Below are 27,994 nucleotides of genomic sequence, written 5' to 3' on the forward strand. Positions count from 1 at the left end.
GTTCGTTAACCTGCCGTAGTGAATAAGAGTGTTTTCTTTTTTTTTTAGGTTCAAGCTTGAGCAAACGACCGGTGTTGTCTTTATCATCTTCGATCGTACCACCGTAACATGACGTCATAGGATTTACTAGTGGATTAATCACGGTCGGTCACGCCGATGTTTCTGCCCTTGCGGTAGCAACGATTTAGCGACTTGTGACAATTGCGACACATCGATGCAATAGTATCACTCTCGATCGATCTCTTCAAGATTCCTGCAATCAATTTGCGCGCCCACAAACGAAATGGGCCAGTGGTGAACAACCGCTTCCAAGTGCCGTTTAAATTACTACGGAACATCCGTTGAATGAATCGTAACAGCATCACGGCAGACTTGGTTTTCGAATCCCATCTGGGTCATATTCCCACAGCAAGGACTATCTTTGTCCAGCTAGTCGAGCAAGCTATTATATAGTCGGCATGATTTAGTAAATCATTAGATCGAAATTAAGAAGATATGGCTTATTAATACAACATATTTTACAAGATGTGCTATCATCTCCAAGAAAAATAAAGGTATAAAATGTTTACACTAGCATCCATTTGCACTACACATCGGACAAAGCTATGAAGAGTGTTGTTTTGAAGGTCTTTCCTATGTATGGCTAATCAAAGCTCTTCTAGCTTCTCGTATGAATATTAAATGCTGTTTAGGAGAGCCAATATAATTCTGAAATAGCCAAAAAAAAATGAAATCGTTGGAACAGATCAATTTGAAGATATATGAAATGCCTTACCCAAACCGAAATTCCGGATGGATGTCTATATTGCTGAACGTTGAAAGTGTTAAAAACTATTTAACAGAAAAGGGTACCTGTACGAGTTTTTGTCAAATTAGTGCAGGTGCGTAAAAGACGAAAGTCTCCCTTAGAGAGAGAACAAAGTCTCTGTTAGCCATCCAAACATACAACCACATACTAATGCAGGTGTTCGGCAAAACAACGATCGGCAGGATGTGTTCTCATAATAATTATAATTCTAATTGTTGTGCGCAATAGTATATATTACTTAGTTTGATGGTTTATTATGTTTTATACAAAAAAGAACTTCGATTGCTCATCCCTGAACAACGGAGCTATGGGACGCCCGCAGCGAAACTTCCCAGCATGCGGCGTTTCTTTCCTTCTTTATGTTTACGTTTTTGTAGGCGACGATATTACCATAACACACACGCAGCTCAACTCAACACTGTTTGCCCTGGTTAGCATAAACCCATGACGTTTATTAGATCGAGAAAACTTTGTACCTCACATCCTTTCGAATAATACCGGGCGGGGAATACGGGCCTAATGGATACCTCTGTACACCGGAACCGGATTATATAGCTAGAAGATGCAAAACCTTCTTCAAAGCATTTTTTTTTGCCTTCAAGCAATGTTTGCGAGAAAATCCAGAAATTCACTCTACCTTTCTTCCAGCAGAAAAAAAAACATCAACCTCTTCCGGTTACGGGTTGATGACTGGTGTTGTTCCACTTTTTCTCCATGAAAGAATGTTATGGCAGTAGAATGTTTGTGCGAGCTGCAAGTTCAAACATTGTTGATGCATTTTCAAGCACCGCGATTTCCATGTACCAGAAAGCCGTGCTCGTACTCACAAGTATACAACATTTATGGATTTCCTTTCTGGTAGACTGCCAAAAGTAAAGGGCAGCGACTGCTCGACTTTTCAGCGGTCTGCTGCTGTTATATGGCTTCTTAAAAGAACCGGCACAGTTAAGGGACAGGTGCCTTTTACGAATATTTTTTTGTTTACTTTTAGATTAAGCTGCATGCTCATTAACATTGGCTGTTTTCGTTTGTGGTAATATTTACTTCAAGGGAATGAGTCCTTGGCACCTTACTGCGGGCTAAAGGACTGAATAGATGATCATGTTTCAGTACGCAGGTGAGAATGAATCTCGTAAACTCCAGATGTCGTGACCGTGGTTGTCAATACCACCTGACCAAACATAAAACAAGATAAAAAGTGATTGGGGAACACGGAACACCCTGTAATCCAGAGGTGTACAGATGGATACTCTTCAAAAGTTATATCGGCTTAGACGCCGAGCCGCGAATCCACACTTTTTGGCGTTACTTTTTTATTATGTTCCATGTTGGCAGGTAGCAATATTTCGGCGATCGAAAAATCGATCAAATCGGGTTAATCAAGACTGTTAGTCACTTTCCGCACAAGCAATGCATCAAACAATGATGCATTGCTCGAAGGTCATTCCAAAATTATTAGGACATTTGAACAAAGCCACAGTATGTTAAAAATTATTCATGGTACCAACCATGATGCCTTCTTTATATATTCATTATGATTTATCATGCAGCATTTAAGCAGTATTTTCATATTACTGTTGCTGATTTAGGGCAAAACATTTATGATAGTTTGACGTAATGATCATGCGATTAAAATGTTTTTAACAATATGAATAGCTGTTCAATAATTTGGTATCCCAACATTCCTGTATGTAACCGTTGGCATATCTTCGCAAATTAGTTTATCCAATGGGTCACATTTGAATGTTTGTCATTCAAAAAATGCACGCCTGTCACTTTTCTCCGCAACAAGTCACCCACATCAATTAACAATTTTGTAGACTCTCAACTTAGCATATTTTTCCGCCCATTTTGCAACTACCATTCGCCTAATGGTCCGATGTTGTCGGTTCTCCCTATTGCCAAACCAAACCGACCGTTCACAAAAAGGTGAAATGTAACTGCTGCTGGCGCCGCTTGGCTTGACTTGTTTAGGGGTTTGAAATAGTACACATTATGAATGTCATCTGCACTGTTCGTTGTGGCAAATAACACACTATTAACGTTACAAAACAACAACAAAAAAAAACAAAGCAAACCCACATCAAGAGAACGCAGATACACAAACATACGGCAAAAGTATTTAAATTATTGTACGCCATGCCAGTATTCATGTGTGTTTAGTGAAAATAGACCCAAGAGGGTACACCCTCGGTACCCTGATGATCCCCTCAACAATCGTTATGTGCACAAAAACCGGACCACAAACTTTACCCATGGTTTGTCGTATTCTTGTTGGACTTGTAAGTCCCCACAAAAAAAGAAGGTCCCCACGCGAACAACACGGGGGAGCGAGAGATTGAAAGGAATCAACCGAAAATTTCGGTTCGTACGTTCGCTTCACTACAGAAAAACTCACTGTTTCCAAACACCAAAAAGCCACACGCCGTTGGTTTGCTGTGTGTGCCTTGTATTGTCGGCTGCGAGTCCTTCATTTTGGTTTCCTCATGAAGGACCCTTCCGCTCCTTCACAGCATGTAACACTACAAAGAAGATCGTAAACGAATTTTCTCTTATTTGCCTACTCCCAGTCAGCAGGAGTAAAGGGACGACTCGTCTGGGACGGAACCAAAACTGCGGATATTGTCAAGGACGACAAACGAAAAAGGAGTTATATTTTAAAGTTCTCTCTGGTTTTGTACCCCAATTTACGCTTTAAGATTTTTTGCACGTAAAAACGTAATTTGCTTTAAATTTCAAATGTTCGAACGCATAATTTGGGCCTCATTTTCATTTCATTTTCCACTGATAGGATAGTTGTTATTGTTCATAGAAACTCAAGTTTAAAGCAACGTTTAAGGAATGAATAAACAACGAAGGTACGGAAACAGGCAGTCACAAAACTACTGATGAAATTCATCTCAATCCACCTGTTTTTGGTCCACGCGCACCATTGCACCATAAGCACAGGACGTTTCCAACGAGAATTTGCCTCTTTCGCTAAGGTATGGAAATGCAGCAATGTAATCTGGCGGGATTTTCAAGTTCGTGACATAACCTTATTCATAAGACAGAGAGCGAGCACCTCCTGCAATTCAGCGCACAGCCAACGGAATGACAAAACCAACAGGCAAACCAATTTCCTCGTGCTCTTTTGCTGATGTGTGTTATATGCGGGAATGCAAATAAAAATGCAAACAGTCCAGGCGCGTGCTCCAGATCCGGAGAACACTGGTCGCCCACTCTCCAGTACACGTGATACATAACTCTAGGGCGTTGAAATAAAATTGCACGAGCGTGTGTACGTACGGGTCCCGTCGCGGTAAAGCATAATAAATTTGTACCGATGGCAGGCTATATAATGGAACGCCGCATCGTCGCACCTGATCGTACCATGGTGGCGCGTTGTGCCGAATGAGAAACCCTACGCTGATCACATTCATTCCCCGAATAGCGTTTATTTCTGGTTTGTGTGTGTTTAATTTAGTAAACGGCTGCGCTATTTTCAACCCTCGTTGTTAAATTGAATACATACGAAAAATATATTCTTTTAATACACCGAAATGTCCCAGAACCACGATCGACTGTTTACAGTAATGCTCCTTTCGGAACACAGAAGTATCCTTCACCGATGACAGCGAACTGTGGTGTAAACGTAGACAGTAAAGCTAGCCGGTCGGCCTGGAAGAGACCAAAAAACACCAAATCTAATTTCTACCTTTCTTGCGGAACGTGAAAGACTAGGAAAAGATGGTGAAAAATAGATACTAACAGACCTGCCCTACTTCCAACCCAAGCCAGGCCGGACAAGTAGGTTTCCACTCACAGGATCAAAGTAAAAACGTGGTATCTCGTTTTTGTGTGGCTTTTCGTATCGAAAGTTGCTTTTTTTGTTTGCTTTGGTGTTCCAAGTTCTGGTTTCCGCGAAAAGGCGTCGTCACGTGATCGAGAGCAATATATATGGTCCACTCGAAATCCTATAAAAAACACATGTTGTGTCGTACGCATATTTTCCAATTTTGCTGCTCGTTCGTCTATCGTTTTCTTTTTTGTTAGTTAAATCGATCTTTTGGGGATCTCCAAGGTATACAAGCCATAGTAGAACACTCGCGCGCGATAAAATTAGTACAAAAAAGGAAAAATGAATCTATTTTGCGGTATAAAAAGAAAAATCAATAAGTTATACTATAGCGAACAACCGATAATCGAAAGGAAGGTTCAACGAAGGGAGCACAAGGATACTAATAGGAAATATATCCTGTGAGTAGACAACGTGCTGAAGCCAAGCAAAAGCGATAAGCACATTTTCCAAATCATCGTTTTAATAAAGCGCAGGGAAACAGTCGCTCGTTTCGATATGTGTCGTATGCCACAAGCGAGACCCACTTCTACAGCCACGACTACGCTAACCGCTATGTTTTGGCTGTTTTACAGCTTTTGCATGCAAATGACTCTATCTAAGAGTATATAATACTTCCTTGTCGTTACTTTTTATGATACTACTCTATTCCTCTGCTCGGTGCAACTGAACCATAGATAACTCGAACGGTATTCATGCTTTCAGATAATGATACCTTTAACCCCGAAGAGCCATCCTTTCTACTTCGTAGTTGTGCTTGACACAAAATCATTCCGAATTTCATTCCATCGTGATTGCTGCGGTACTAAGCGCCGTATAAACGGTCACTAATAACCGCAGCCCACCGAGCAGAACAAAACACTCCTCTCTTCCTGCACATATGTGGCGCCCCGACCAGCGGTAATAAAGGAAAACCGGTGACAATTAATCTTCATCAGGATAGATCGACCTGAACCCCGGCATACACTACTACACCAAGGTTTTATAGTAGACAGAGCGGACATAGAAAAGGAGCCACCAAAAAAAAGGACCACATGACACACAACACGCCCCCCGTTTGACGAAATATTCTATGAACCTAGCAAACGTCCATGTTCCGGAGTAAAAAAAGCTTCCATAGAGCAGCGTTTGTCTTGTGGGTCCATTGAATCGAGCTTTTCCCTGACGTTAGCCATCAGCATACCGAAAACCGGCCGTCAACGACAGTTAGAACTCTAGCAGATTGTTACCCCAGCTTCAATCAGCGCCACACAACTGCTGCACATTTTCCTTACCGTTCGAAAACAAAAAGTGAATCAACGGTCGAATGAAGGAAAAAACAACAACGTTGCGTTGGAATTTATGACCTTCGAGAGCGATGCTCGGCTTACAGAATCACACCCAACCAATCTCCCCGGAGACGCACAGACACACAGTTCCACTCTGGCCACTCCATGTTGTGAGGCGGTGTATCAGTGATGAGCAGCAGCAGCAGCATATTAAGTATTGCAGGATGAATATTAATGTTGTGCCATACATCCTTCACCGATTTTCATCTTTTAGCATTCATACACGGAACGACGGTCCCCAGCACTACTGTTTCCAATATTTGCCATTTCATTTCATTCTGCGCACACATCAACTTTTGTCCCCTTAACCTAACAGCATTTTTCGAACTTTTCAAGATATTTAATAGGTTTGATTTTAGATTGCCTGCTCGGTGACACAAAAATATTGATCGACTATTTCCCAAGAAAAACTTCTCTCGTGAAAATAATTCAAAAGTGGCAAACGGATTTTTAACACTGCAGCCCCCATGATAAGCATTGAGAAATGTTCGTCCATTCGTCCGTCAAACAACGGTGCAGCACCGGCTAAGGTTGATCAAATCACAAACCAGTTATTGTTTTTATTATCGACCGGCTCTTTTCTGCAGCAAGAGAGTTGTCTTTTGTACCTTATCGGGAAAGACACACCGGATGGTTAGAGCACTTACCGCGGGACAGAATTCTGCCAGACCTGTTGGGAACGTTCGATTAACATTGTTCCCTTTCGTCTTTCTCATCAAATGCTTAAAACACTGCACCCTTCACATCGCAAAAGGCGTCGATCTAGGTCGGACCGTGTACACAAACTATTCCTTTTCGTACCATGCTTTCAATCGGCAACGACATCGGCTGCGTTCTTATCATCACGTACGCATCTTTTGTCACTAAGCGAAGAAGGAAGCGCACCACCCCGTTTATTCCGAGAGGAGACGCATGGAGCACCGGTCCAGTATGGGCAAGATAAAACGGAATGCGAAAATATCTTCAAGATGCTAGTCTCTGCTCTGGTTGGTCCGTTTCCTCAGGGACAACAAATACATTAAACAAAAAAAGACGGAAAGTTAAGAACAGACAGCAAACGGCACATCGTTCCCAAGGTTCGGATCGGAATCTGAAGCGCGCGCGGCCTCAGTTTGGACAGTATTTTCAGTGGTTGGAAGATGCAGTGATTCTATGTTTGGAAATTGGTATAAATAACAGACCTTACTCAGTGGTTTGGAGTAAGAGACCGCCATCAACTTTCAAGCTACAGCGATTTGTATATGTTTTTCATGTTCATCTCTTCATTAAAGTTTCTGTGCGGCACTGTGCGTGGCGTGTATTAGGGGTACATAATAATCAAACTTTGTTGGATTAATGGCAAAGGAGCTCAGAAACAGAGAGACAGACCGAGCAATTATCAAATTACAAAATGAGTATCCGTTTAGTATGGAGATGATACGTACTCCCTCACCAGAACCAGCCAAGGAAAAATGAAACGCATAATTAATAGTCCACCACCACAATCATGGCATTCAGGAAACATGTACCATTTGGGGCGTTGCACGTAGTGGGACATAAATAAGTTATTTCTTGCCTTTAAATGCTAAGTACCTCAGCTTCCTCGGAAAAAATACCCAAGTATCTAATCAAGCATGGTACCAGAAACAGGACACGCAAATGGCCATCAACTAAGGACCCATCCCGGCTCATTTATGTACGGCGTATAAACGACTAAATCCTCTTCGTTGACTCTCGGTGGTGGACGACAATAAACCAACAGCTTTGGCCGATTATTTGAGTTGGCGTGTACTTTAGGCATTAGGGTTTGTATTGGCACAAATAAATCTGAAGCACCGAACCTTACATTAGCATAAAGAAAACTCTAATGTTGTGTCCGTGTGTCTTAAACCATTCATCAGGTTATCATGAAAGCGCATCTAATCAAACAATCAAACGGAGAAACAATGCACAGCATCATTCGAGGCCTTGACACTTACTACAACAGCGACTATGTTCTATGTTCAACTCCCGCAAATGGATATCCTTTATATTCACCCCTTTTGAGTATTATCAGCGTCAAGTAATTACATGTAGTTCGTTCCATCATTTACTTCCAGTGTTTGTGCGTACAACGCGTTGCCGAATATGACGTGATGATGCTTTTAGCAGCTAACATATTCTCGTTAGCAAAATCGGCGCACAATCACGATAACCTTTTGCTTGAATTTGTAGAACACTACACATGCACACACGGGCGAAATTTGGACCGGCTTCGGTTGAGCAGAAGTGTAATCCTTTCACCACCATCAAAACCCGCACTCGCACCATACCTCACGACCTGTGTTCTGCCATAAAACCACATCTTATTTTGATGGCGATGATAATGTGAATCACTTATTCTATAATGATCTCAATTTGTTTCTCCCTCGGGGAGATGGAAGCCAAACAGCATCATGCCCAACCCATGAACTTCACACACGCCAGCCACAACCACAAGCTGAAGATGGCAGAGAGATCTCTGACGGCACTGTCTGCCATCATCGTACGCAGGCAGGGAAAGTGTCCTGGCATGTGGCACAGCGGCATGTGGCAACCTTCCAGTAGCGCTACTGGTCTGTCTGTTAAAAGCAGCATCTTATCCGATAATTTTTGTTTTGTTTTGTTTTGGTTTCCCATTTGCCTTGCCTTCTCATTGTATCAGCAGTGAGCGCATAAATAAAAGGAGAAATTCTGAAGCTGCTCCCTCTGGTCTGTTAAAACCGGTGAAAAGACCAAACTCTGTCTTCTTTCTGTAAAGTAAAATGGGGATGAAGTCCCGCGTACTGGTTGCAGTCGCACGTTGTTTGTGTACTGCTGGATATTTATGTGTTCATATGGGTTTAATGAACAGTCCATTTTTTTTTTTGCACTCTCATATCCATCTGTGTGTCATGGCAGAATAAATCTACCAGGATCCATTCATAATACTCATAGCGAGTAGTAAAGGTTACAAGCTAGAAGCAGAACTATATGTTCTGGCATGAATATCAAACTTATAATGTATTATTCTAAGAGACATGGATGTATTCAATGTTAAATAAGAAGTGTCCCCCTATACTATAAATATATCAGTCAAGCGTGTATAGCTCATCTGACATTTGTTCAATCAAAATTGCTTTATACTGGCAGACGCTTGTTTATTTAACCCAACAAAACCTTAAATTAACTCAATTCTTTTTTTTTTTTTGTTTCTCTTTCTAGATTTTTTATCCCACGTCCACCAAAAAACAATGACAATGCACCACAGCTAGCACTATATGCAACATCGTATCGTTTTGAATGTTCCTGTTCCACCCGAAACATATCAACCTTCTCAACCGCGAGGGAGAGGAGCAAACGTTCATCATTCTAAGCAGTATACAAACAACATTGCTGGCCACTAGCAATCTCAGACAGCATTGTGAATCTCACAAACTTTCCTCATAATCAGTATCGAGGTGACTTTAGTGTTCTCCGCCGTTGGCAACTTTTAGACAATCTATTGATGCTATCGAAGATGCCAACACTAGCCAGAACAGCAGTTGCAATTATAGTCCTCGCCGTAATTGGATCTAGCCATACGACGACCACTACGCCCGTACGGATTAACAAGTGCTGCGAAAAGTTTGAGGTCGTGTACGATGGAAAGTGTACTGTCGCTGCCACCGTCAATGCGAGTAAGTATGCTGACCAAAAGTCCCAAACACGAACTTGACTTGCACAAGACAGAGAACAAATGTTTTTTGGGTTGGAAAACGGATCCAGCTCAAAGCAATCTTAATTAGTTTTTAAAGTGTGTCCAACACACATAACACGTTGCGTTTAAATGTTGGGTAACATAAACCTTAAAAGATATCGTTTCTTTTGGAACGGCAAATGGTTTTAATCCCCAAAATAAAACGTTATGGACCTTTGTGTGCCCATTGAAAGGGAATAATCGATATCGTTTTCTTAAAGGTTTTTTTTTTAATTTATCAAACCGTGAACCGATCGATGGAAAATATTACTTCCATTTACGATTCATAAAAAAACGATAAAAGGATGTAATTATATTCAGCGGAAGCAAAATATTAGGCCCTAATTTAATGGCAGCTTTTCAATTACTTCCAGCTTTCGAAAAAAAAATCAAATATTGCTACTCTCGACGGTATCGATGATAACTTATTTATTTACCTTTATCAATAAAAAAACAGGGCATTCCCTTTCTGTTAACTACAGCCCATCGACTCTACTCTCGTAGTTCATGGAAAAAGTACTTTTGGTCACGATTATGACAGACAGATGAAAGATGAATACTCTCTGTTGCTCCATCGCTTTAAGAAGATACATAGATATCTACGCTTGAGAGAGGAGGTACAAGTAGCTTCTTATAATGTTGAGTGTGATCAAGAAGTTTTTCAGCAGCATTCGCTTTCGTTCATGCTGCTTTACACATTGATTTGTGGAAGTCTAGTCTGAAAATATTCTCCTACTTATGGAACCGGTGAATCCTACCCATCTATTCAAGGGTAGATTCATCCATCAATAAACCACTAACAGCAGCAATAATAGCATTAACGTTGTAAGTATGATTTATTTCTGGATTTCAATCATACTTCAAACAAAACACCAACGGTTAGGATAAATATCATAAGCCTTTGTGCTTCTACCGCCGATGTCTTATTGTCATGACACGTAGCTTAATACCTAAAATCCTTCTAGTATCCTTCTTGTGGAGGATAGTACAAGCTTAGAAAAACAGGTGAACCGTTTTAGAGCCTTGCCCAGTATCACCGTAGAGCGGTAGCTTAATCGGAATTCCATTTCATCCCAACCTCCTGCTAACTTGAACATGATTGCATTCAATTCTTGTGTGCCTTTTATCGACGAGTAGAATACACGTTCCTTTTTCATACCAAAGGAAAGTGATACGCTTTTACTCGTTTAAAGCAGGGCGCAAAATTCTTTCCATTCTGCAAAACACAACCGGTTGATGTTGTACTGATCAAGCCAAGAGCAGAAGGTATTACACTGTGTCAAATAATTTACCGTACAGTGTTAGGCAAAAGTCCGTGGCAAAAGTGACGCTAATAAACTTTACGAAGTGTTTAAAAAACAAGAACTATCAATTTCAAACTCAGTCTCCAAACAATACAGAATGTTACATTACATTGTACTATTTTATGTAATAAATAAAACATTTGTTTTAATTGATTGAACATACCAATTATTTTGTAGCCCTGTCATTGCTGTACGGAAAATATTTTGATACAGTGTATATACGATAAGGAAGTGAGTAAAATATAAAAGCAACATTAAAGTATTCAATTGCGCAACTAAAGTGCAGCTCCCTCAAGCAGTGGGGCAGGATGGTTGCAATATGGAACACCTGACGACCGACCCCCAAAGCGCACGTGACAGAACTAAATTGTGAAAAGACGATTTCAAACGTGTGCACCACACACTCCCAGCAGTTGAAGAGGCCAATTTTTCATCAACACACTTATTTTTCCTTCTTTTTTCCCCATTTTCCACCAGCCGTATGGAAGCCAGAATTTATTGGACGAAAAGGCCAACGAAACGTGCAGGTAGACAATTATCGTTTCGTCATCGGCTTGCCGGACTGTGGGACCAAGCAAAAGTTCATCATCTACGAGTATCACGACGTACGGTATCGTTTTTCCGTGTTGCGAATGATGTACATGTTAGTCTTGTTTCAATTGTCCTCATTTTCTATACCATCCTTTCAGAGCGACGACAAATTGATTCTCTTTCCGGACGGTCAGCTGCGGCACCTTATTCTGCGCCATGGCCACAGCACGATTCAGGGCAGCGTAGGAAGCTATCTCGATGAGGATTATATCGATGCCGGTGACAATAATGTGCCGCTGTTCCAGTACGACTACGCGCAGGGATTGTACTGTATGGATCGGGCCATAGGAAGTGGTGGTGAAGGGGGCGGCGAACTGATGGAAGCTTTGATAGCAAAGGTATGCTCGCCGAAGGAAGAGATCCACTGGACTGACAGTGATGTGATGCTGCGAAAGATCATCAACCCGATATGCCATGGGTTGGCGATGATCATTCTGCTGATCGTCGCGATCATTTACTTCGTCCTGCCAACGTTACGTGACCTTGTGGGCAATATGGTAACAACGATCACAATGTGTCTGATCGTAAGCCAGGCCGCCGATCTGGTACGCATTTTCACCGAGTTTAGCAATCACGTAAGCTTCCTGATAGCGGATCTGTTCTTCTACGTCAGCTTGCTCGGTGCATTCTTCTGGCTAAATGCGATGGGTTATTACATCTGGAAGATGTTTCGCACACGCAACGTTTTTTTGCGCGTCAGCGATGGAAGAAAGTACTGTTGGTACTCGGGATACGCTTGGGGATGCACAGGGACAATGGCAGCCATCGCTGTGTTTGCCCACTTCTTCCTCGATCTGCCCGGAAGCAATAGCAGTATTAGCAGTGGAACCGAAAGCCAACACGCAGCTGCACGGGAAAGCTTTTTCGAAGGACAGGACAACATCAGCTGGCTAGGCATTGCCGTGTTCTTTACCCCGATTGCTTTTATTATAATAGTGAACATTTTCTTTTTCGTCACAACGTTACGCTTCATCAATCGGATGCATACGTACGGACGCATTCATCACAAGCTACGGTGCAGCTTCGTGATGTTTACCCTCATCTTTGCCACCATGAGCGTCGCTTGGCTGTTTCTCATACTGTCGTGGCTACATTTTGACGGATTACTGTACATGCACATCATTGCGAATGCGTTGCAAGCACCGTGCATTCTCTACATCTGCGTGCTGCGCCAGAAGCATGTGACGTTCCTAGTGAAATCGTGCTTCCGCGATCAGGCACCCCAAACTACCGAATGGGGTGACGAGATGACGTATATGAACGGTGGTGATTATTAGTTAGTTAGTATTGAGCGGAGCAGATTGTAAAAAGATCGCCACCATACAGTTGTGCTGTAATATTCGATTTCATCTTTTAAACCACATGATCCTCAGAGAAGAATGATTCCTTTTGATATTATTTACACCACATTAAAGACAATGAATCTTTCAACAATGAGTGAGTCGAGAAGAGATAAAGAGATAAGAAAAAAAGTACGTCCACTTCATGTATCAATTGCACGCACCATCGTCTGTTCTCACACGGAAGTGTGAAACACAAAAATTGACTTTACTGTGCTTAATACGAACAAGAAGCACAGAAACACCAGAATCTCAGGCCGAATATATATGCTCTTCCAGGCTTCTAAATTCCAGTCTTCAGCAACTAAGAATAGGGCAGCAAAATATAGTCATAGTTTATATGCGCAAACGATAGTGTAAGCAACGATTATTAGTCATATAAACTGTAAACAAACGAACAAACAAATGAGCAGTTTCTTTTGCTGCACAATAAGACAAATCGCGCTTATTATGGACCACTATAGATGTAGATAAGCTTAAAACGAAATATTTGTAAAAAGAAACAATATAAATTAGTAAGATAATCTTTTAAATTTAACAATTGGTGCAGTTGTACTTCTTCAACACAACCGACAGTGTCTTACTAGTGTTTTTGGCGTAACAATACGTATAAGTTTACACAAAATTAGGCATTCAACGCTCGGCAACGAATTATAAGAGTATTTTTTTAAGAAATAAATCGTATCGTTAAATTTAAATATCCCGTGTATGCATGAAATAGCTATAAAAACGTGCTGATAGACCGTTTATGGCAATTAAACCGACAGAAACTATTTGTTTTTTTTTGGCTTTTTCATTTAAACTATAACTATTAAAATTGCTTCAATTCTGCCTTTAAGAAGCTTTCCAGAAAATAAATTTATGGAAGTCCATCGGCTGCAGCGATAATAGCACCGATCTTCAAACGACAGAAAACGGTATGAAATCTGGTCCGGATATTCTTCCCTGCGTATAAGTCAGTAGTAATTATAAGGCTGCAATGGACGATCCAGCCCGTACAGTCCTTTTGATCCCTTTACATGGATAAAGAAGGCGTGATGAACCCACATTGAGATGCAGTGATGGATAGACCAGACACCGAACTAATCAACAACGGAGGTGCAGCACAAGAAGAGGAGATTCATCGAATTAATCGATTGCTGAAGCGAATCGGTTGCAATGCGATTGGTATCTTAGTATCGTCTATCCCATATGCAAGAAGGAAGATAAGCTGGAGTGCAGCAACTGAAGGGTTATCACAGTCTGGAATTACGCCTACAAGATTTTGTCTCTAATACTGCAAGATCGATTCGTACCAAACGTAGAGAAGATAGTTGCAAACTATCAGAGAGGAAATCTTCCATAGATCAGATCGCCACCATACGGTAGATCTCGGCGAAGATGGTGGAGCAGGAGCTCCACTCTTTCTATCTCTTCATTAACTTCAAGGCCGCATACGTTACGATAGCAAAGCCAGGCTAAAAATGTACGAAGCAATGAGCTCATTTTGAATCCGGGCCACACTTACCAGACAAGTACGAATGACGTTGACCAACGTCACATGCCAGGTGATGGCGGATGGAAAAAGGTGATGGCGGATGGAATAGACATCATTGGTTTAGGGCTCTCCTACTTGAGGATCAGGACAGTAAACCAGGTGTTTATTCAAAACACCTGTCGCGACGATCAAAGGTGGGACTGGGACTACATAGAACATTTTCAGTCCCGGCACCATAAATACATTTTTGGGTTGTCCGCATGGACAGAGGAGGCGTGGTATTTCCAAATTGAGATTTTTATTTATTTATTTATAATTAATAACGACGGTCCAGTGCCGTATTGTCAACACCGCTTGTGTTGAATAAATTTTATAATCATATTGATAAGGCATTTCCTCCTTATTCTTTGCCTTATCCCGGGCATACTCGGTTATTCCAAATTGAGATGGTATGATGAAATTGATGCCTCCGCCATAAAAACTGGCAGACGACAGCGCTTGACTACGAGCGGTTTAAAAGATTTCTGCCGCAGGACAAGGCCGTGGTTGTATCGGCCGATAAGAAAGTAAGTAAGTAAGATGGCGAAGATGCGTCCGCCATACCTTAAGAATAAAATTTAAATAGTACAATTTCTGAACCGAGTTTGCCCCGGGATAAGGCAAAACCCAAGGAGTAAATGCCTTGTGAAATTTGTAATTAGTCAACACCGTATGGTCGGTTGACCATACGGTAAAGAGTCGTCATCTTTGGGTTGAATTTTTAAAAATAATGCAACGATGTCATTTTTTTTATAGATACAGATAAATCATATGATTCAAATGGAGGGTGGAACAATCGCTCAGAGCGGGTAATCTTGAAATTGAATCCAATTTTTATATGCAAACGTTAATCGAAAATGAACAAAAACTGCGCCTTATCACACATAGCTGCATCGCTGTACTCTCGCTTCCAAGTACAATGTTTATGAATCGTCAAATTGCTTTAACGTTTCCTTTCAAAACATTTCCAATAACCATTGTATTTCAGTTTAATGCTCCATTTTTAGCTACACAAACATCCAGCGCTCAGTTATAGGCTCATGGGCCAATAAAAAAAATAAATATACTGCCGAACAATAATATTATCTGCACAGCATACAAAATGTACTACCCCTGAGGACCAAGAACTAACGGAAAGGATAAATATTACTTCGCTGCCCGACATTCAATAAACCCATCCCTCACAAATATCGCTTGTTGGTTGCCATTCGTCCCATCGAACAGTAACAGTAGAGTAAAGTAAAAAAAGTGACTCACCTGAGCAAACAGATTTCCTTCCTCCCGACGAACCAGTGACGACAAGGAGCAACGTACGACAACGTGACAATCGTCCATGACGGTATTGAAAAATCTTCTCGTCGGTAGCAGCGCTTCCAGATCGATCAAAAACTCTACGAATCTTTCGCAGTAGCGCACCGTTTCTTCACACACCGGCCCATCCAACGGAATGGTCTCAAGAATGCGAATAAATTTGATCATTAAATTCTGCAAAAACTGACGCTCCCAACCAAGCTTTTCCTTCTGCTCTGGTTTATCCCTTTTCTGCAACTTTTTCCAGAATTTGCGCCATTCCGGGATTTGATTAAGCTCTTGCTCCCGTCGCTTCGGTTGCAGGCATGCCCACATAGCCAACGATACAAGCCGCTTCGCCTGATTGCGACATATTTCTACCTCCATGCTATTGAAGCAATGATTCAAAAACACCAACAGTGCCGTTTGCTCACGCATCGTGGCTGGTGTGACCGGACACTCTTCGATACATGCTTCCAGCACGCGCTGGAAGAAGGTCGCAAACAGTTCACCGTTCTTTTCGAACACTTGCCACACTTCCACCTTTTCACGGAACTTTTCATTCACCATCGCCACTATCGATAGCAGATGGGCACGACTTGCACCTTGCCCGTCAAAATTGGGCCACAGATAGTTTTCCAGATACTGGCTAAACTCCAGCATCATGATCCTGCGCAACGAATGACGCGGATCGCAGATTTCTTTCCGATAAACATCTTCTATTATATGCGCATTGTATGCTTCGTGAGCGTTTGCTGTATCCGGTGCCCAAAAGCGATTCGCCAGCTAAGTGGAGAAAGCAAGGAACAGTACGGGTAAGTAAAACATTTGGCACATGATAAACAAACCGAGACTTTTTGGGTTATACTTACGAAGGTTATTTCATCGGCGTTTATTTGGGAAATAGTGATCGCTCCCTTCAGGACGGGTTTATCCTGGACTTGAGTTTCATCTTGTGGTGCCATCGTTTCAATTGAACAAACAAAAACGAGTTGATAATTCACTAGAAATGCTACTTTTTCTACCGGCCGGCTGAATACGAAAACACTTGGTAAAACGCGTCCGCACAGTATCACAAACCAAAACAAACGACGGTCGAAATTTGCTCCGCTTTTGTTTGACAGTCTGGTAGTTCATTATTTTTATACCAGGCTGCGCTAATAGTCGTCTTGAACGTACAGTCGCGTGGAAGACGTATTCTACGGTGATGGAAATATACAACTGTTTCATTTAATTGCTATTTTATTGTTCACTTTCAGCTATAGGTTTACGATTTTATATTTATTTTATACCAAAACAAAAATCTTCTAATCCTACACAGTACATTATTAGGGTAGCGTATGTCCCTTACAACGACATTAAGTACGGAACATAAAGTATAATCGATCCATGACGACTAAATTAAACCAAATTAAAATTACTAAGCGCAACAAAACAGCTTTTTGTATGTTGTTGTATAATAAATAAAACTTTCCATAACTATGTGTGTAGTAGCATACCTATGGTACAGATAATGTTTTTTACTTTTTTCCTATACGTAAGCAGTTGTAATGCCTGTCTGCAGTTAATGTATAGTTAGTCCTCGTAAATGGCGCAATTTTTACGTTTCATACATCTTATGCGATACAATCACAATATAAGTACATTTTTCTAATCGATCGGTCCGGTATTCATTTGCTCTTGGTTCAACACTACTTTGCTCGCTCTACAACTGAAACCTGTGTTTCATCCTGCCTAGCTGCCCCTGTTCTGTGCTTCTCCTAGCCCAAATCCGAGAAGGGACGATGTCATACACAAGGGATCGCTTGGTTGAAATGTTGCTAGAGCGTAAGGGCAGAGCGAGTGTTGTCGCCAATCGTCGATTATTACGTGTCTCGGCTAGCTATATGAATGAGCTGCTCCTTCTGTTCCCAACGTGTTGTTATAGAATGACAAACTCTATCGCCTCATCTTCCTCTTCGTCATCGTCCTCATCATTGGTCACACCCGTTTGTTGCGGTATAGCGGTCGGAGGTGATCGATAAGCCGTCGGATGAGGATAGTGTGCAGAATGTTGTCCTGGCAGATCGGCCCGTTGTTCGCTGCTTTTACCGCGACAAAACACAAACATCGGATAGCTGACGGAGCTAGTGGTAGTTGATGATCCGGATGGCTGTGCAAATCCTGTTTCATGACTGCCCTGATGAACGGGTATTAAAAACTGCAAGCGATCGAAGTACAAAATGTAGAAACGAATTGTTCCATTGCGTAGGGGCAATTAACGCTTACCGGTTTCACGCTGTCGATAAACTTATAAAAGTCCCGTTTCGTTTCACAGTAAAAACCAATGCAACAGCTTGGATCCATTTTGCTAAGCTTCATCTTACGCGGCGATTTGCAATGAAACGAGGCGACCGGGAAGTGTTCTTGATTCACGTCGACCATATCTTGGCAGTAGTGCGGGTCTAGATGTATGAGTTTGTCCTCTGCAAATAAAACCATTGACGTATGCGTTAATCAACACTTACTTTAGAAGGTGTATGAAATAGTTTCACATAGTTTTCATTGAATTCCTACAAGGCAAAATTTAAAAGCGTTCCTGGATGCCTAACAGCAATTAGCTATTGACATCTTAAGCAAAACTTTTCTTACAATATTTTTTGGCTCTTGGTGGGAAGTTGCTGATGCATCATAAATGTAGGATGGATGAATAAGATACTTCGATAGAGGTTTTCCAAAAATGAAATACTCCGAGTCATTACTGAGGTCAGTTACAGTTTCTGCAGCATTGGGAAGAATCCTACAACATTGTTGAGTCGTTCAACATTTTAGATAGCATTGGATGAGAATAAATATTCAATTGGAGATCTTCGGCTATTTTACTCATAGCTCATAGCTCCACATCGAAAAACATGCATGGGTTGGTGAACCACTAAAACACGGGGCTTTCGCATGAAGAATCTCTAAAATGAATACATTCGTCATTATCCCTATTTTCCTTACCTTGGTATCCAACGAAGTAAAGCGAGTGCTTTGGACGTCCGCCTATAATGCCGATACAGTAGTCCAAGCTTAGCATCGCCTTAAGGCATTCGTTATAGATGGGATTTAGCTTGTCAGTACCGAGCCGAAGCGGTACAAGCAAAATTAATGACTTCCAGTGAGTGGATTGCAGTTCATCATCCCCTTCCGCGGTGGGAGATGAGCCACGCATATCGACACAGGTTTTGTTTGTTGAGTTTCGACTGCTTCCGGCGCTCTTTTGCTGCCATGGTGCTCCGGGCGGTGCGGCCGAAATAGTACATTCGTCCAAAATGTCCTGTATATATACTGAAAAAAAAGAGATCAAAGCATCGCATCGGATCGAACACTTTGCTTCACTTACCAGCGCAATCCTGTGCAACGTAAACATTGATACCATCCAAATCGGCAATTTCCTGTGCCGCTAACCGTACCGCTTGTCGCAACAGGTGCGCTACCGCTCCCGGCCCATACCAATCACCGGGCTTTTTGCCCGATTCCTTCCCCAGCGCCACAAGCGTGTGTATGGAGAATGGGCTCGTTTTAGAGGACGTATCTCCGAACCAACGGATTACCTTCCTGTGTATGCTCTCCTCGTACGCGGTAAACATTGATACGTCCCAACGCCAGCTGCGCCCAAGAAAGTGTGCCACCAAACCTTGCGCTAGCAGCATCTGCCCACTGCGTATCATGCAACCCCAGCCACAATCGGAAGTATAGTTCGAATCGTCCATCGTTTGAAACTCCCGTCGATACGTCATCCAGATGCGCGAAATAAAATCTCTTCTGAACGCATCGATGCCTTCCTCCTCGACTATCGCTTCCGGACTGCTGTCCTCAATTGCATCCGTTCCCGTTTCTTCCGGTGGCGAGTTTGATCCTTCCGCCAAGTAAACGTTCTGCAGCACCATCAGTTGACCGTCGGGACCAGACGTCGCGAGCTCGATCGAGCTTTCCATCGATGGTCCGGGTGTTACCTTTTGATGGTAGCAACGCCCTAGCAACCACAAGGGTTGCTCCTTGTTGAAATTAGTCTTCATTTTGTAGCTCCAACCGAACTTCATGTTATTCCACATGGTTAGCAGCTTCGATTCGACTTTCCCCTTGAACTCTTCCCCTGGACCACCAACCGATTGGTTGGAGGAAGAACCGCCCCGCATCGGACTGCAAGAGGCGGAAACCGTTTCATGCCGCTGTGCTACATGTGGAGGCAGTGATATTTTTCTTCCAGGTGTCTTTGTTCCATCGGCGCTTCGATCAGCAACCGCCTGAGGAACGTCGTGGTCACGATGTCGGGAATCACCTTCGGAAACGCTGCGGAAGTGCTGCGGCGTTATCGACAGCTTATTGAATCCGGTACGACTTAATAGCACGTCGTAGTTCATCGCCTTTCCTTTGGGAGTAATTGCTATCCCGATTAACTTCTGTGGATTTCAGTCAGGAAAAGTGAAATGCAGCGCTGACGACAGGTGCTTTTGCCGTCAAAACTCTTCAACCAACTAGCAAGAAAATCAACGTTTCACTTGCAACCTTGCAGTCTGTGCTTGCCTCTACTATTCCTGCGCGAGAAAAAGATAGCTTAGCTCTCCTCTTTTCTTCTTGTAACAACGAAGCCCAATTGCTTTCCTATCAGGTGACGGAATGCAAACAAATGACCGTGAAATTACCATTGGCAAAATCCCCAAAGTTGAACTACGGCTACACATACACCCACACCCACTGCGCGTTTGTCTCTTGTAGTGTGCCACCAGCAAATTACACATTCGCGCTTCACAATCACTCGATCGATGAAACTGTTCTCGCTTGTTCTGATTCCGAGCTACATATAAAAGCATTTACGCTTTGTGCATTTCCTTCGTGCTAATGTTTTTCTAGTTTACAATAAAAAACAGCAAAAACACCTTTATTGTTTCTTTCTTTTCTTTGCACTGATCTGACGTTTTGTTAGAAAATGTCACTAACGTCACAACAAAACAGGGTGGCACGGCGATGCAAACGCGGGTTTTAGATCGGATTTTGTGGCGGGCATTTGGAATGGTGGCTTTTTCTCGGGCACGGTTATATTGCTTACAGTTCCCAGATAAATCAATACATCTTCAAGCTTCCTATTAAGACCCTTTCCAAACCCGAAGTTCCAAAGTTTATTATTTACATTTCCGGTACAGTAAAGTAGGAAACCGAACATCAAACATTCGTATGTTTGATTTCTGAACAACCAAATATGAAAGTCCGCAAGTTTAGATCATCAAACGCATGTAGTACGGCAGTAAATGTTTGAAGGCTCTAGGCGGAATGGAGAATCAAACGTTTTCTCTGACCGGTGAGGGCTGCCTGGTGGTCGCCAACTCGGCACATCATTTTGGATCATTGAATTGAAGAAAACGTTTGAATCATATTGTTAGTATGTCAAGCCGTAGGTTGAACATGGTAAGACAAGTCACTCGAAAATGTTACAGAATGTACAGTATTTGATTCGACAAGAAAACCGGAGCACGCTACTACAAGTAAGGAATCATTCGCTATATTCATCCAATAGCTTTGTTTCTAATAATTTAACTACATCAGGTTTACAACACACGTTTATCGAATTTCGTAATCGAGCTACTTTTTCCATTTCATCTGCAGTTAATCCTGCGTAATTTACACCATTTAAGGAAGGATCGTGTCGAGCATGATTGCAGGCGATTAAATTGTAAAAGTCACTTTGATGTAACTTTTCTACCAGTTTAATATACGGATCACATTTATCTATTAGTCGAGTGAAGCCATCGTTGGCTAGGTAGTGGCAGGGATAACGTTTAAGGTCTGTACATTGTTGTTTGTTGGTTCTCTTTTGATTAATCAGGTAGTTTAAAATATCATACGAATGGTTGGAGTTGGTTGTCGTTGTCAATAGTTCCTAACAAAGTGAAAAATAAGGATTATAACTATTGAATAAGAAAGGTACATGATTCAGAAGGACAATACCTCGTTCGGATTAATAATACGACTTTTTACATGCTCTGAAACCTCGTCACACAAATCTTGAACAATTAGCTTAGTTATGCATTCCGAGATAAGAGAATCTACGTCCATTTCCTGCAGATCGAAGAAAAAATAAATGATTTAAAATTCCATAATTCATACCAATCTTCATTACGTACCAAGCTGAGCCAAGTGTTGAAGTTAAGGGCTGGTTCTAATGTTTCCACGTAGTGCCACCATCGCGGAGGTACAATTAGTGCCATTCCTGGTTCCAAAACGACATGATACACGTCGTTCTCTACCTTCAAAAACTGGCTGTACGATGAAGGGCTGTAAAAATTTTCCTCACAGTACACGCTGGATTCTTCGTATGGAACGCGAACTGGTGTTAAATTGGCTTCCGGTGGTAACAGTGTCCATGCTTTGCGTCCGAAAACCTGCACCACTATATTGCATCCGTACGTATCGTAGTGGCAGGGTGTGTGTGCCTGTGCCGATCCAATCCAAAACGTAATATCTTCATCGACCTCCGGAAAACCAAAGCGCTCGAAATTGATGCCCCGCCGGCAGGGTTCTGGCAGCAGTGCAATGTTTCGATAGCTGAAGGAATTCCATCGTTCAGCTTTGCCGTGAGTATTCGGTCGACAGATGTCTTGCATTTTCATCTCTACCTTCTTTCGTTGCCATTCCCATTGGGGGTTATCACTGCCCATCACAGAACACCCATCGAATGGTACGTAATCTTTGTGTGCATCGTCGAATGTTTCACACCACTCGCTAAAAGTTTGTTCAAAGCAATTCCATTGTGGGTTTACGTTATACAATACAAGCGGATGTTTAGCATTTAACACGATTTCTTTTAGTTTGGCTGGATCCATGGGCTTTGTGCCACGTTGAGGACTATTTTCCAGGATCGAATCGAAACCGGAATGCAAATCTTTAGCATGTATCCAAACAATGAACACAAACAAACAACTGTCAAAGACGTTGCGCTGACGACAGGTGCTTTTGCCGTCAAAACTCTTCAACCAACTAGCAAGAAAATCAACGTTTCACTTGCAACCTTGCAGTCTGTGCTTGCCTCTACTATTCCTGCGCGAGAAAAAGATAGCTTAGCTCTCCTCTTTTCTTCTTGTAACAACGAAGCCCAATTGCTTTCCTATCAGGTGACGGAATGCAAACAAATGACCGTGAAATTACCATTGGCAAAATCCCCAAAGTTGAACTACGGCTACACATACACCCACACCCACTGCGCGTTTGTCTCTTGTAGTGTGCCACCAGCAAATTACACATTCGCGCTTCACAATCACTCGATCGATGAAACTGTTCTCGCTTGTTCTGATTCCGAGCTACATATAAAAGCATTTACGCTTTGTGCATTTCCTTCGTGCTAATGTTTTTCTAGTTTACAATAAAAAACAGCAAAAACACCTTTATTGTTTCTTTCTTTTCTTTGCACTGATCTGACGTTTTGTTAGAAAATGTCACTAACGTCACAACAAAACAGGGTGGCACGGCGATGCAAACGCGGGTTTTAGATCGGATTTTGTGGCGGGCATTTGGAATGGTGGCTTTTTCTCGGGCACGGTTATATTGCTTACAGTTCCCAGATAAATCAATACATCTTCAAGCTTCCTATTAAGACCCTTTCCAAACCCGAAGTTCCAAAGTTTATTATTTACATTTCCGGTACAGTAAAGTAGGAAACCGAACATCAAACATTCGTATGTTTGATTTCTGAACAACCAAATATGAAAGTCCGCAAGTTTAGATCATCAAACGCATGTAGTACGGCAGTAAATGTTTGAAGGCTCTAGGCGGAATGGAGAATCAAACGTTTTCTCTGACCGGTGAGGGCTGCCTGGTGGTCGCCAACTCGGCACATCATTTTGGATCATTGAATTGAAGAAAACGTTTGAATCATATTGTTAGTATGTCAAGCCGTAGGTTGAACATGGTAAGACAAGTCACTCGAAAATGTTACAGAATGTACAGTATTTGATTCGACAAGAAAACCGGAGCACGCTACTACAAGTAAGGAATCATTCGCTATATTCATCCAATAGCTTTGTTTCTAATAATTTAACTACATCAGGTTTACAACACACGTTTATCGAATTTCGTAATCGAGCTACTTTTTCCATTTCATCTGCAGTTAATCCTGCGTAATTTACACCATTTAAGGAAGGATCGTGTCGAGCATGATTGCAGGCGATTAAATTGTAAAAGTCACTTTGATGTAACTTTTCTACCAGTTTAATATACGGATCACATTTATCTATTAGTCGAGTGAAGCCATCGTTGGCTAGGTAGTGGCAGGGATAACGTTTAAGGTCTGTACATTGTTGTTTGTTGGTTCTCTTTTGATTAATCAGGTAGTTTAAAATATCATACGAATGGTTGGAGTTGGTTGTCGTTGTCAATAGTTCCTAACAAAGTGAAAAATAAGGATTATAACTATTGAATAAGAAAGGTACATGATTCAGAAGGACAATACCTCGTTCGGATTAATAATACGACTTTTTACATGCTCTGAAACCTCGTCACACAAATCTTGAACAATTAGCTTAGTTATGCATTCCGAGATAAGAGAATCTACGTCCATTTCCTGCAGATCGAAGAAAAAATAAATGATTTAAAATTCCATAATTCATACCAATCTTCATTACGTACCAAGCTGAGCCAAGTGTTGAAGTTAAGGGCTGGTTCTAATGTTTCCACGTAGTGCCACCATCGCGGAGGTACAATTAGTGCCATTCCTGGTTCCAAAACGACATGATACACGTCGTTCTCTACCTTCAAAAACTGGCTGTACGATGAAGGGCTGTAAAAATTTTCCTCACAGTACACGCTGGATTCTTCGTATGGAACGCGAACTGGTGTTAAATTGGCTTCCGGTGGTAACAGTGTCCATGCTTTGCGTCCGAAAACCTGCACCACTATATTGCATCCGTACGTATCGTAGTGGCAGGGTGTGTGTGCCTGTGCCGATCCAATCCAAAACGTAATATCTTCATCGACCTCCGGAAAACCAAAGCGCTCGAAATTGATGCCCCGCCGGCAGGGTTCTGGCAGCAGTGCAATGTTTCGATAGCTGAAGGAATTCCATCGTTCAGCTTTGCCGTGAGTATTCGGTCGACAGATGTCTTGCATTTTCATCTCTACCTTCTTTCGTTGCCATTCCCATTGGGGGTTATCACTGCCCATCACAGAACACCCATCGAATGGTACGTAATCTTTGTGTGCATCGTCGAATGTTTCACACCACTCGCTAAAAGTTTGTTCAAAGCAATTCCATTGTGGGTTTACGTTATACAATACAAGCGGATGTTTAGCATTTAACACGATTTCTTTTAGTTTGGCTGGATCCATGGGCTTTGTGCCACGTTGAGGACTATTTTCCAGGATCGAATCGAAACCGGAATGCAAATCTTTAGCATGTATCCAAACAATGAACACAAACAAACAACTGTCAAAGACGTTGTAACGATTGCTGTCAACAATAACGTCTCCAGCAAACGTCTGTTGATTTTTTTTAAATTTAACTTCTTTCGGACAGTGTTTTACGATACTATCCAATTAAACATACAGTGGAAAACTATTAAAAACGATATTAAAAGCCAGTCCTAAATGATTCTCAATGTTCCAAAAGGTTATTTGTCCGCTGAGAATCACCTCCACGGTGAATGAAATGCCCGAACGCACATTTCGTTTCACTCCCTAAGTGAGCAATCGTTTCGCTGAATCGGTTGATCATTTTGATGTGCCTTTCAATAAAAAGACAAATTCCTGCAACAGTGTAAAACAATCAAATTCGAATTAACTAAGTTCTGAAATGCTTGCTATCTGTTTAAGCTTGCCTCCCAACAAATGGCCGCACGCTAGCACTAGAAATGCGCCCTGCAACATTCGTAAATTCATTGGCTGCAATTTATCGTTAGAATCCGTCTTTCGTTTCGTTCCAGTACCATCCGTGTCACAGTCGGAATTTGTAGATTTCGTAGAGCGCATCGTTTCTTCCGAGTGTGATATGCCTCCGTTATGGCGTCCGAACATCTGCTCGTATTCTGCGATGGTTATTTTCTCCACAATGCCTGCCTCGAACAGACGCATAATCCTAGAAATTCGCCATATGAGCAAATCATAAAACACAATATTTAGTTTTTAACTCTGAAAAGACACACTTAAAAAACACACATACACCTCATTTAGGCTGTCCAAAAATGGACAACCAATCTGCACGGCTACAGCAGAATAGCGCGTATACAGTTTCTCACTCAGCTGAAAACGATTGGCACCATAACGTTTGGTGTTGAAATATAACGTTTCTCGGCCCCCAAATACGGCATTCTTGGGATCAGTCTGCAGCACGCGAATACCTTCCTCCACGGATTTAACCAGAAAGGAATCGTTTACCGACCGTTGTCGCGTTAGTCGGTACAATCGTTGAAGTACCCCGGTAGAATTTACCAGGGCAGCATGGAATGCACTCTGTCGCTCCACCAGCAGCTCATACCCGTCACGGGTCATACGAGTTTCCAACCGGCCGAGCGTATTGATAGGACTTTCCCGAGCCGGGCGGGCAAGCTGGGATGTTAGTTGAGCGGAGTAGACGTCGCCGAGTACATAGGTAGCGCACAACCATAGCAAGATAGAGAAAAACCTCGCCAAATGGCCATCGAATGGAATGTTTGCCGCTGTAACGTATACCATATCCGTTAGTTAATATTTCGTTTTTACCCCATTCGATAATCATGTTGCACCAATACACTTACACTGCCTCAAGTACACGTTGATCGTATACCAAATGCAACGATCTAGGCTAGGATACTCCTGCTGCTGGTTAAGTGTGTCAGTTCGCCGGGCAGTAGCACGTGTGTAACTCATTTCTTCTATGTAACGTAAATTATAAAATGCTGGTTTGCGCTGTCGGAAGCTCTTGCGGTGATATGGAGCATTCCTCGTAGCTCGACGACTATGGCCATATTTCCACCGATAGGGCGTAGATATGATGACGTATAAGATGGGACCAGAAATCAAAATTGTTATAATTACCGGTGGCCAAACCGTAATCTGAAATGGACGGACGAGAGCTAATGCTTCGTTAAGCTTACGCGGTGCATGCGTTACAAAGGCTGCCGAATCGGCCAACGTAAAGAACGAAAATTCGACTGCCTTCATCCTTTCCCAGGTCACTGCTACATCGCCTAGATACAGTTCCACCTCTCTGCGCTGCAGCATTCCCAGGGCACCCGAAAAGCTGGCATTGTCCTCAGAACCAAGTGCAATGCCCTGAATCTTCTCCGGCGGTTCCACATACTGAAAGCTAAAGTTCATCCGTTCGGCTATCAGCTGCATCAAATTATGATCTCGGCCACCTTTCACCGTGAAATAGGTATCGTCACTTTCCACCGTAACATTCTTTTCCAACTCCATTTCGAACCCGACAGCGTCATTGTTGGTACTGTTCGCCATTTCACTCGCGCTGCCACTCACGTTCCCATAAACGATGAAATGCCACGGAGGTTTCTAGAAAGGCCAAACAGAGCAAATTATACAAAGAAGTTGTTTAAGCTTACAAATAATAAAACAACACGCTGGCTTACGTGTATCACCGGAATGCTAAATATACGCCCCTGAAAGTTTTTGTACACCTCCGTCGGGGACGGAAGCAGTGGTACCCGTTTGAATGTCATATCATTCCCATCGAACCAATTTACGCTCAGCATGTCTCCACGATTGTTCGGTTTCGCTTGGTTGTAAAATATACGAAATATGTTCCGCCGCGGATTAGTAATAATGGCCACTCTAAATGGTTCCTTTAATAGATGCGGATTCAACGTGGACGGCAGTTGTGAAGCGCCCCAGTAAAAGATGAACAAGCTAAGTCGGTGTGCCAACCGTCTGTCGGTGATGTCCTGCAGCATGTCCTCCGGGTGGCAGAATATGAGCGACGTTATCTCCAGCGACTTTTCGAGGTTTTCCTCAATTAAACTGAAATATTGTTCCAGATCGTAATACACACAGGTCGGTATGTTGTGTTGATGAATCATCACAGTGAGCTTGTCGAGACGATCGATTTTCGTTTCATTTCGAACCAAAATTACCAACGATTTCGGGGCAAGCAGGTTCACCATTTCCGAAATTCCTCGTATCATGCCGGTCTGGTTGGATCGTTCATTTAGGGTAATGAGATTTCTACGAGCTGGAAATAATTAAAAGCCTTATTTGCTCCGGATGATATCGACTCAAGGACTTACCATCACATACTAATGTCACTCTTAAAAGGAAAAGTGC

The 27,994-nt window shown here is 42.2% G+C and overlaps 7 protein-coding genes across 8 annotated transcripts in view; 2 read left to right on the plus strand and 5 right to left on the minus strand.

The window, feature by feature from the left end:
• Positions 1-16,695, minus strand: part of LOC126567225 (RNA helicase aquarius) — a 43,922-nt gene extending 27,227 nt beyond the window's left edge. Inside the window, exons 1-2 of the mRNA XM_050223458.1 lie at positions 16,603-16,695; positions 15,698-16,516 (exon numbers count right to left, since the gene is read on the minus strand). Of these exons, the coding sequence (XP_050079415.1) occupies positions 15,698-16,516; positions 16,603-16,695 (912 nt within the window). The remainder of the gene's footprint in view (positions 1-15,697; positions 16,517-16,602) is intronic.
• LOC126559120 (28S ribosomal protein S11, mitochondrial) overlaps positions 1-27,994 on the plus strand; it is a 118,803-nt gene that overhangs the window by 63,214 nt on the left and 27,595 nt on the right. The window lies entirely within an intron of this gene.
• The window catches only part of LOC126558700 (probable G-protein coupled receptor Mth-like 5), a 200,865-nt gene continuing 182,338 nt past the window's right edge, over positions 9,468-27,994 (plus strand). Inside the window, exons 1-3 of the mRNA XM_050214753.1 lie at positions 9,468-9,630; positions 11,471-11,598; positions 11,683-12,868. Coding sequence (XP_050070710.1) covers positions 9,471-9,630; positions 11,471-11,598; positions 11,683-12,861 — 1,467 coding nt within the window. The 5' untranslated portion in view covers positions 9,468-9,470 and the 3' untranslated portion in view covers positions 12,862-12,868. The remainder of the gene's footprint in view (positions 9,631-11,470; positions 11,599-11,682; positions 12,869-27,994) is intronic.
• Positions 17,634-20,157, minus strand: LOC126557462 (cysteine protease ATG4C). The gene is made up of 4 exons (XM_050213249.1): positions 19,095-20,157; positions 18,713-19,039; positions 17,999-18,195; positions 17,634-17,930 (listed from the first exon to the last, which is right to left on the minus strand). The coding sequence occupies exons 1-4, from the start codon at positions 20,113-20,115 to the stop codon at positions 17,652-17,654; spliced, it is 1,824 nt and encodes a 607-aa protein (XP_050069206.1). The 5' UTR covers positions 20,116-20,157; the 3' UTR covers positions 17,634-17,651.
• On the minus strand, positions 21,683-22,524 carry LOC126567226 (HSPB1-associated protein 1-like). The gene is made up of 3 exons (XM_050223459.1): positions 22,366-22,524; positions 21,874-22,268; positions 21,683-21,808 (listed from the first exon to the last, which is right to left on the minus strand). Exons 1-3 carry the CDS (start codon positions 22,385-22,387, stop codon positions 21,683-21,685), a joined length of 543 nt encoding a protein of 180 aa, XP_050079416.1. The 5' UTR covers positions 22,388-22,524.
• On the minus strand, positions 24,180-25,021 carry LOC126567227 (HSPB1-associated protein 1-like). Its single transcript, XM_050223460.1, has 3 exons — positions 24,863-25,021; positions 24,371-24,765; positions 24,180-24,305 (listed from the first exon to the last, which is right to left on the minus strand). The coding sequence occupies exons 1-3, from the start codon at positions 24,882-24,884 to the stop codon at positions 24,180-24,182; spliced, it is 543 nt and encodes a 180-aa protein (XP_050079417.1). The 5' UTR covers positions 24,885-25,021.
• On the minus strand, positions 25,517-27,913 carry LOC126567228 (ionotropic receptor 40a). The gene is made up of 4 exons (XM_050223461.1): positions 27,304-27,913; positions 26,473-27,226; positions 25,899-26,394; positions 25,517-25,814 (listed from the first exon to the last, which is right to left on the minus strand). The coding sequence occupies exons 1-4, from the start codon at positions 27,853-27,855 to the stop codon at positions 25,517-25,519; spliced, it is 2,100 nt and encodes a 699-aa protein (XP_050079418.1). The 5' UTR covers positions 27,856-27,913.

Source organism: Anopheles maculipalpis, chromosome 2RL, assembly GCF_943734695.1.
Source record: "Anopheles maculipalpis chromosome 2RL, idAnoMacuDA_375_x, whole genome shotgun sequence".
NCBI lineage: Eukaryota > Metazoa > Arthropoda > Insecta > Diptera > Culicidae > Anopheles > Anopheles maculipalpis.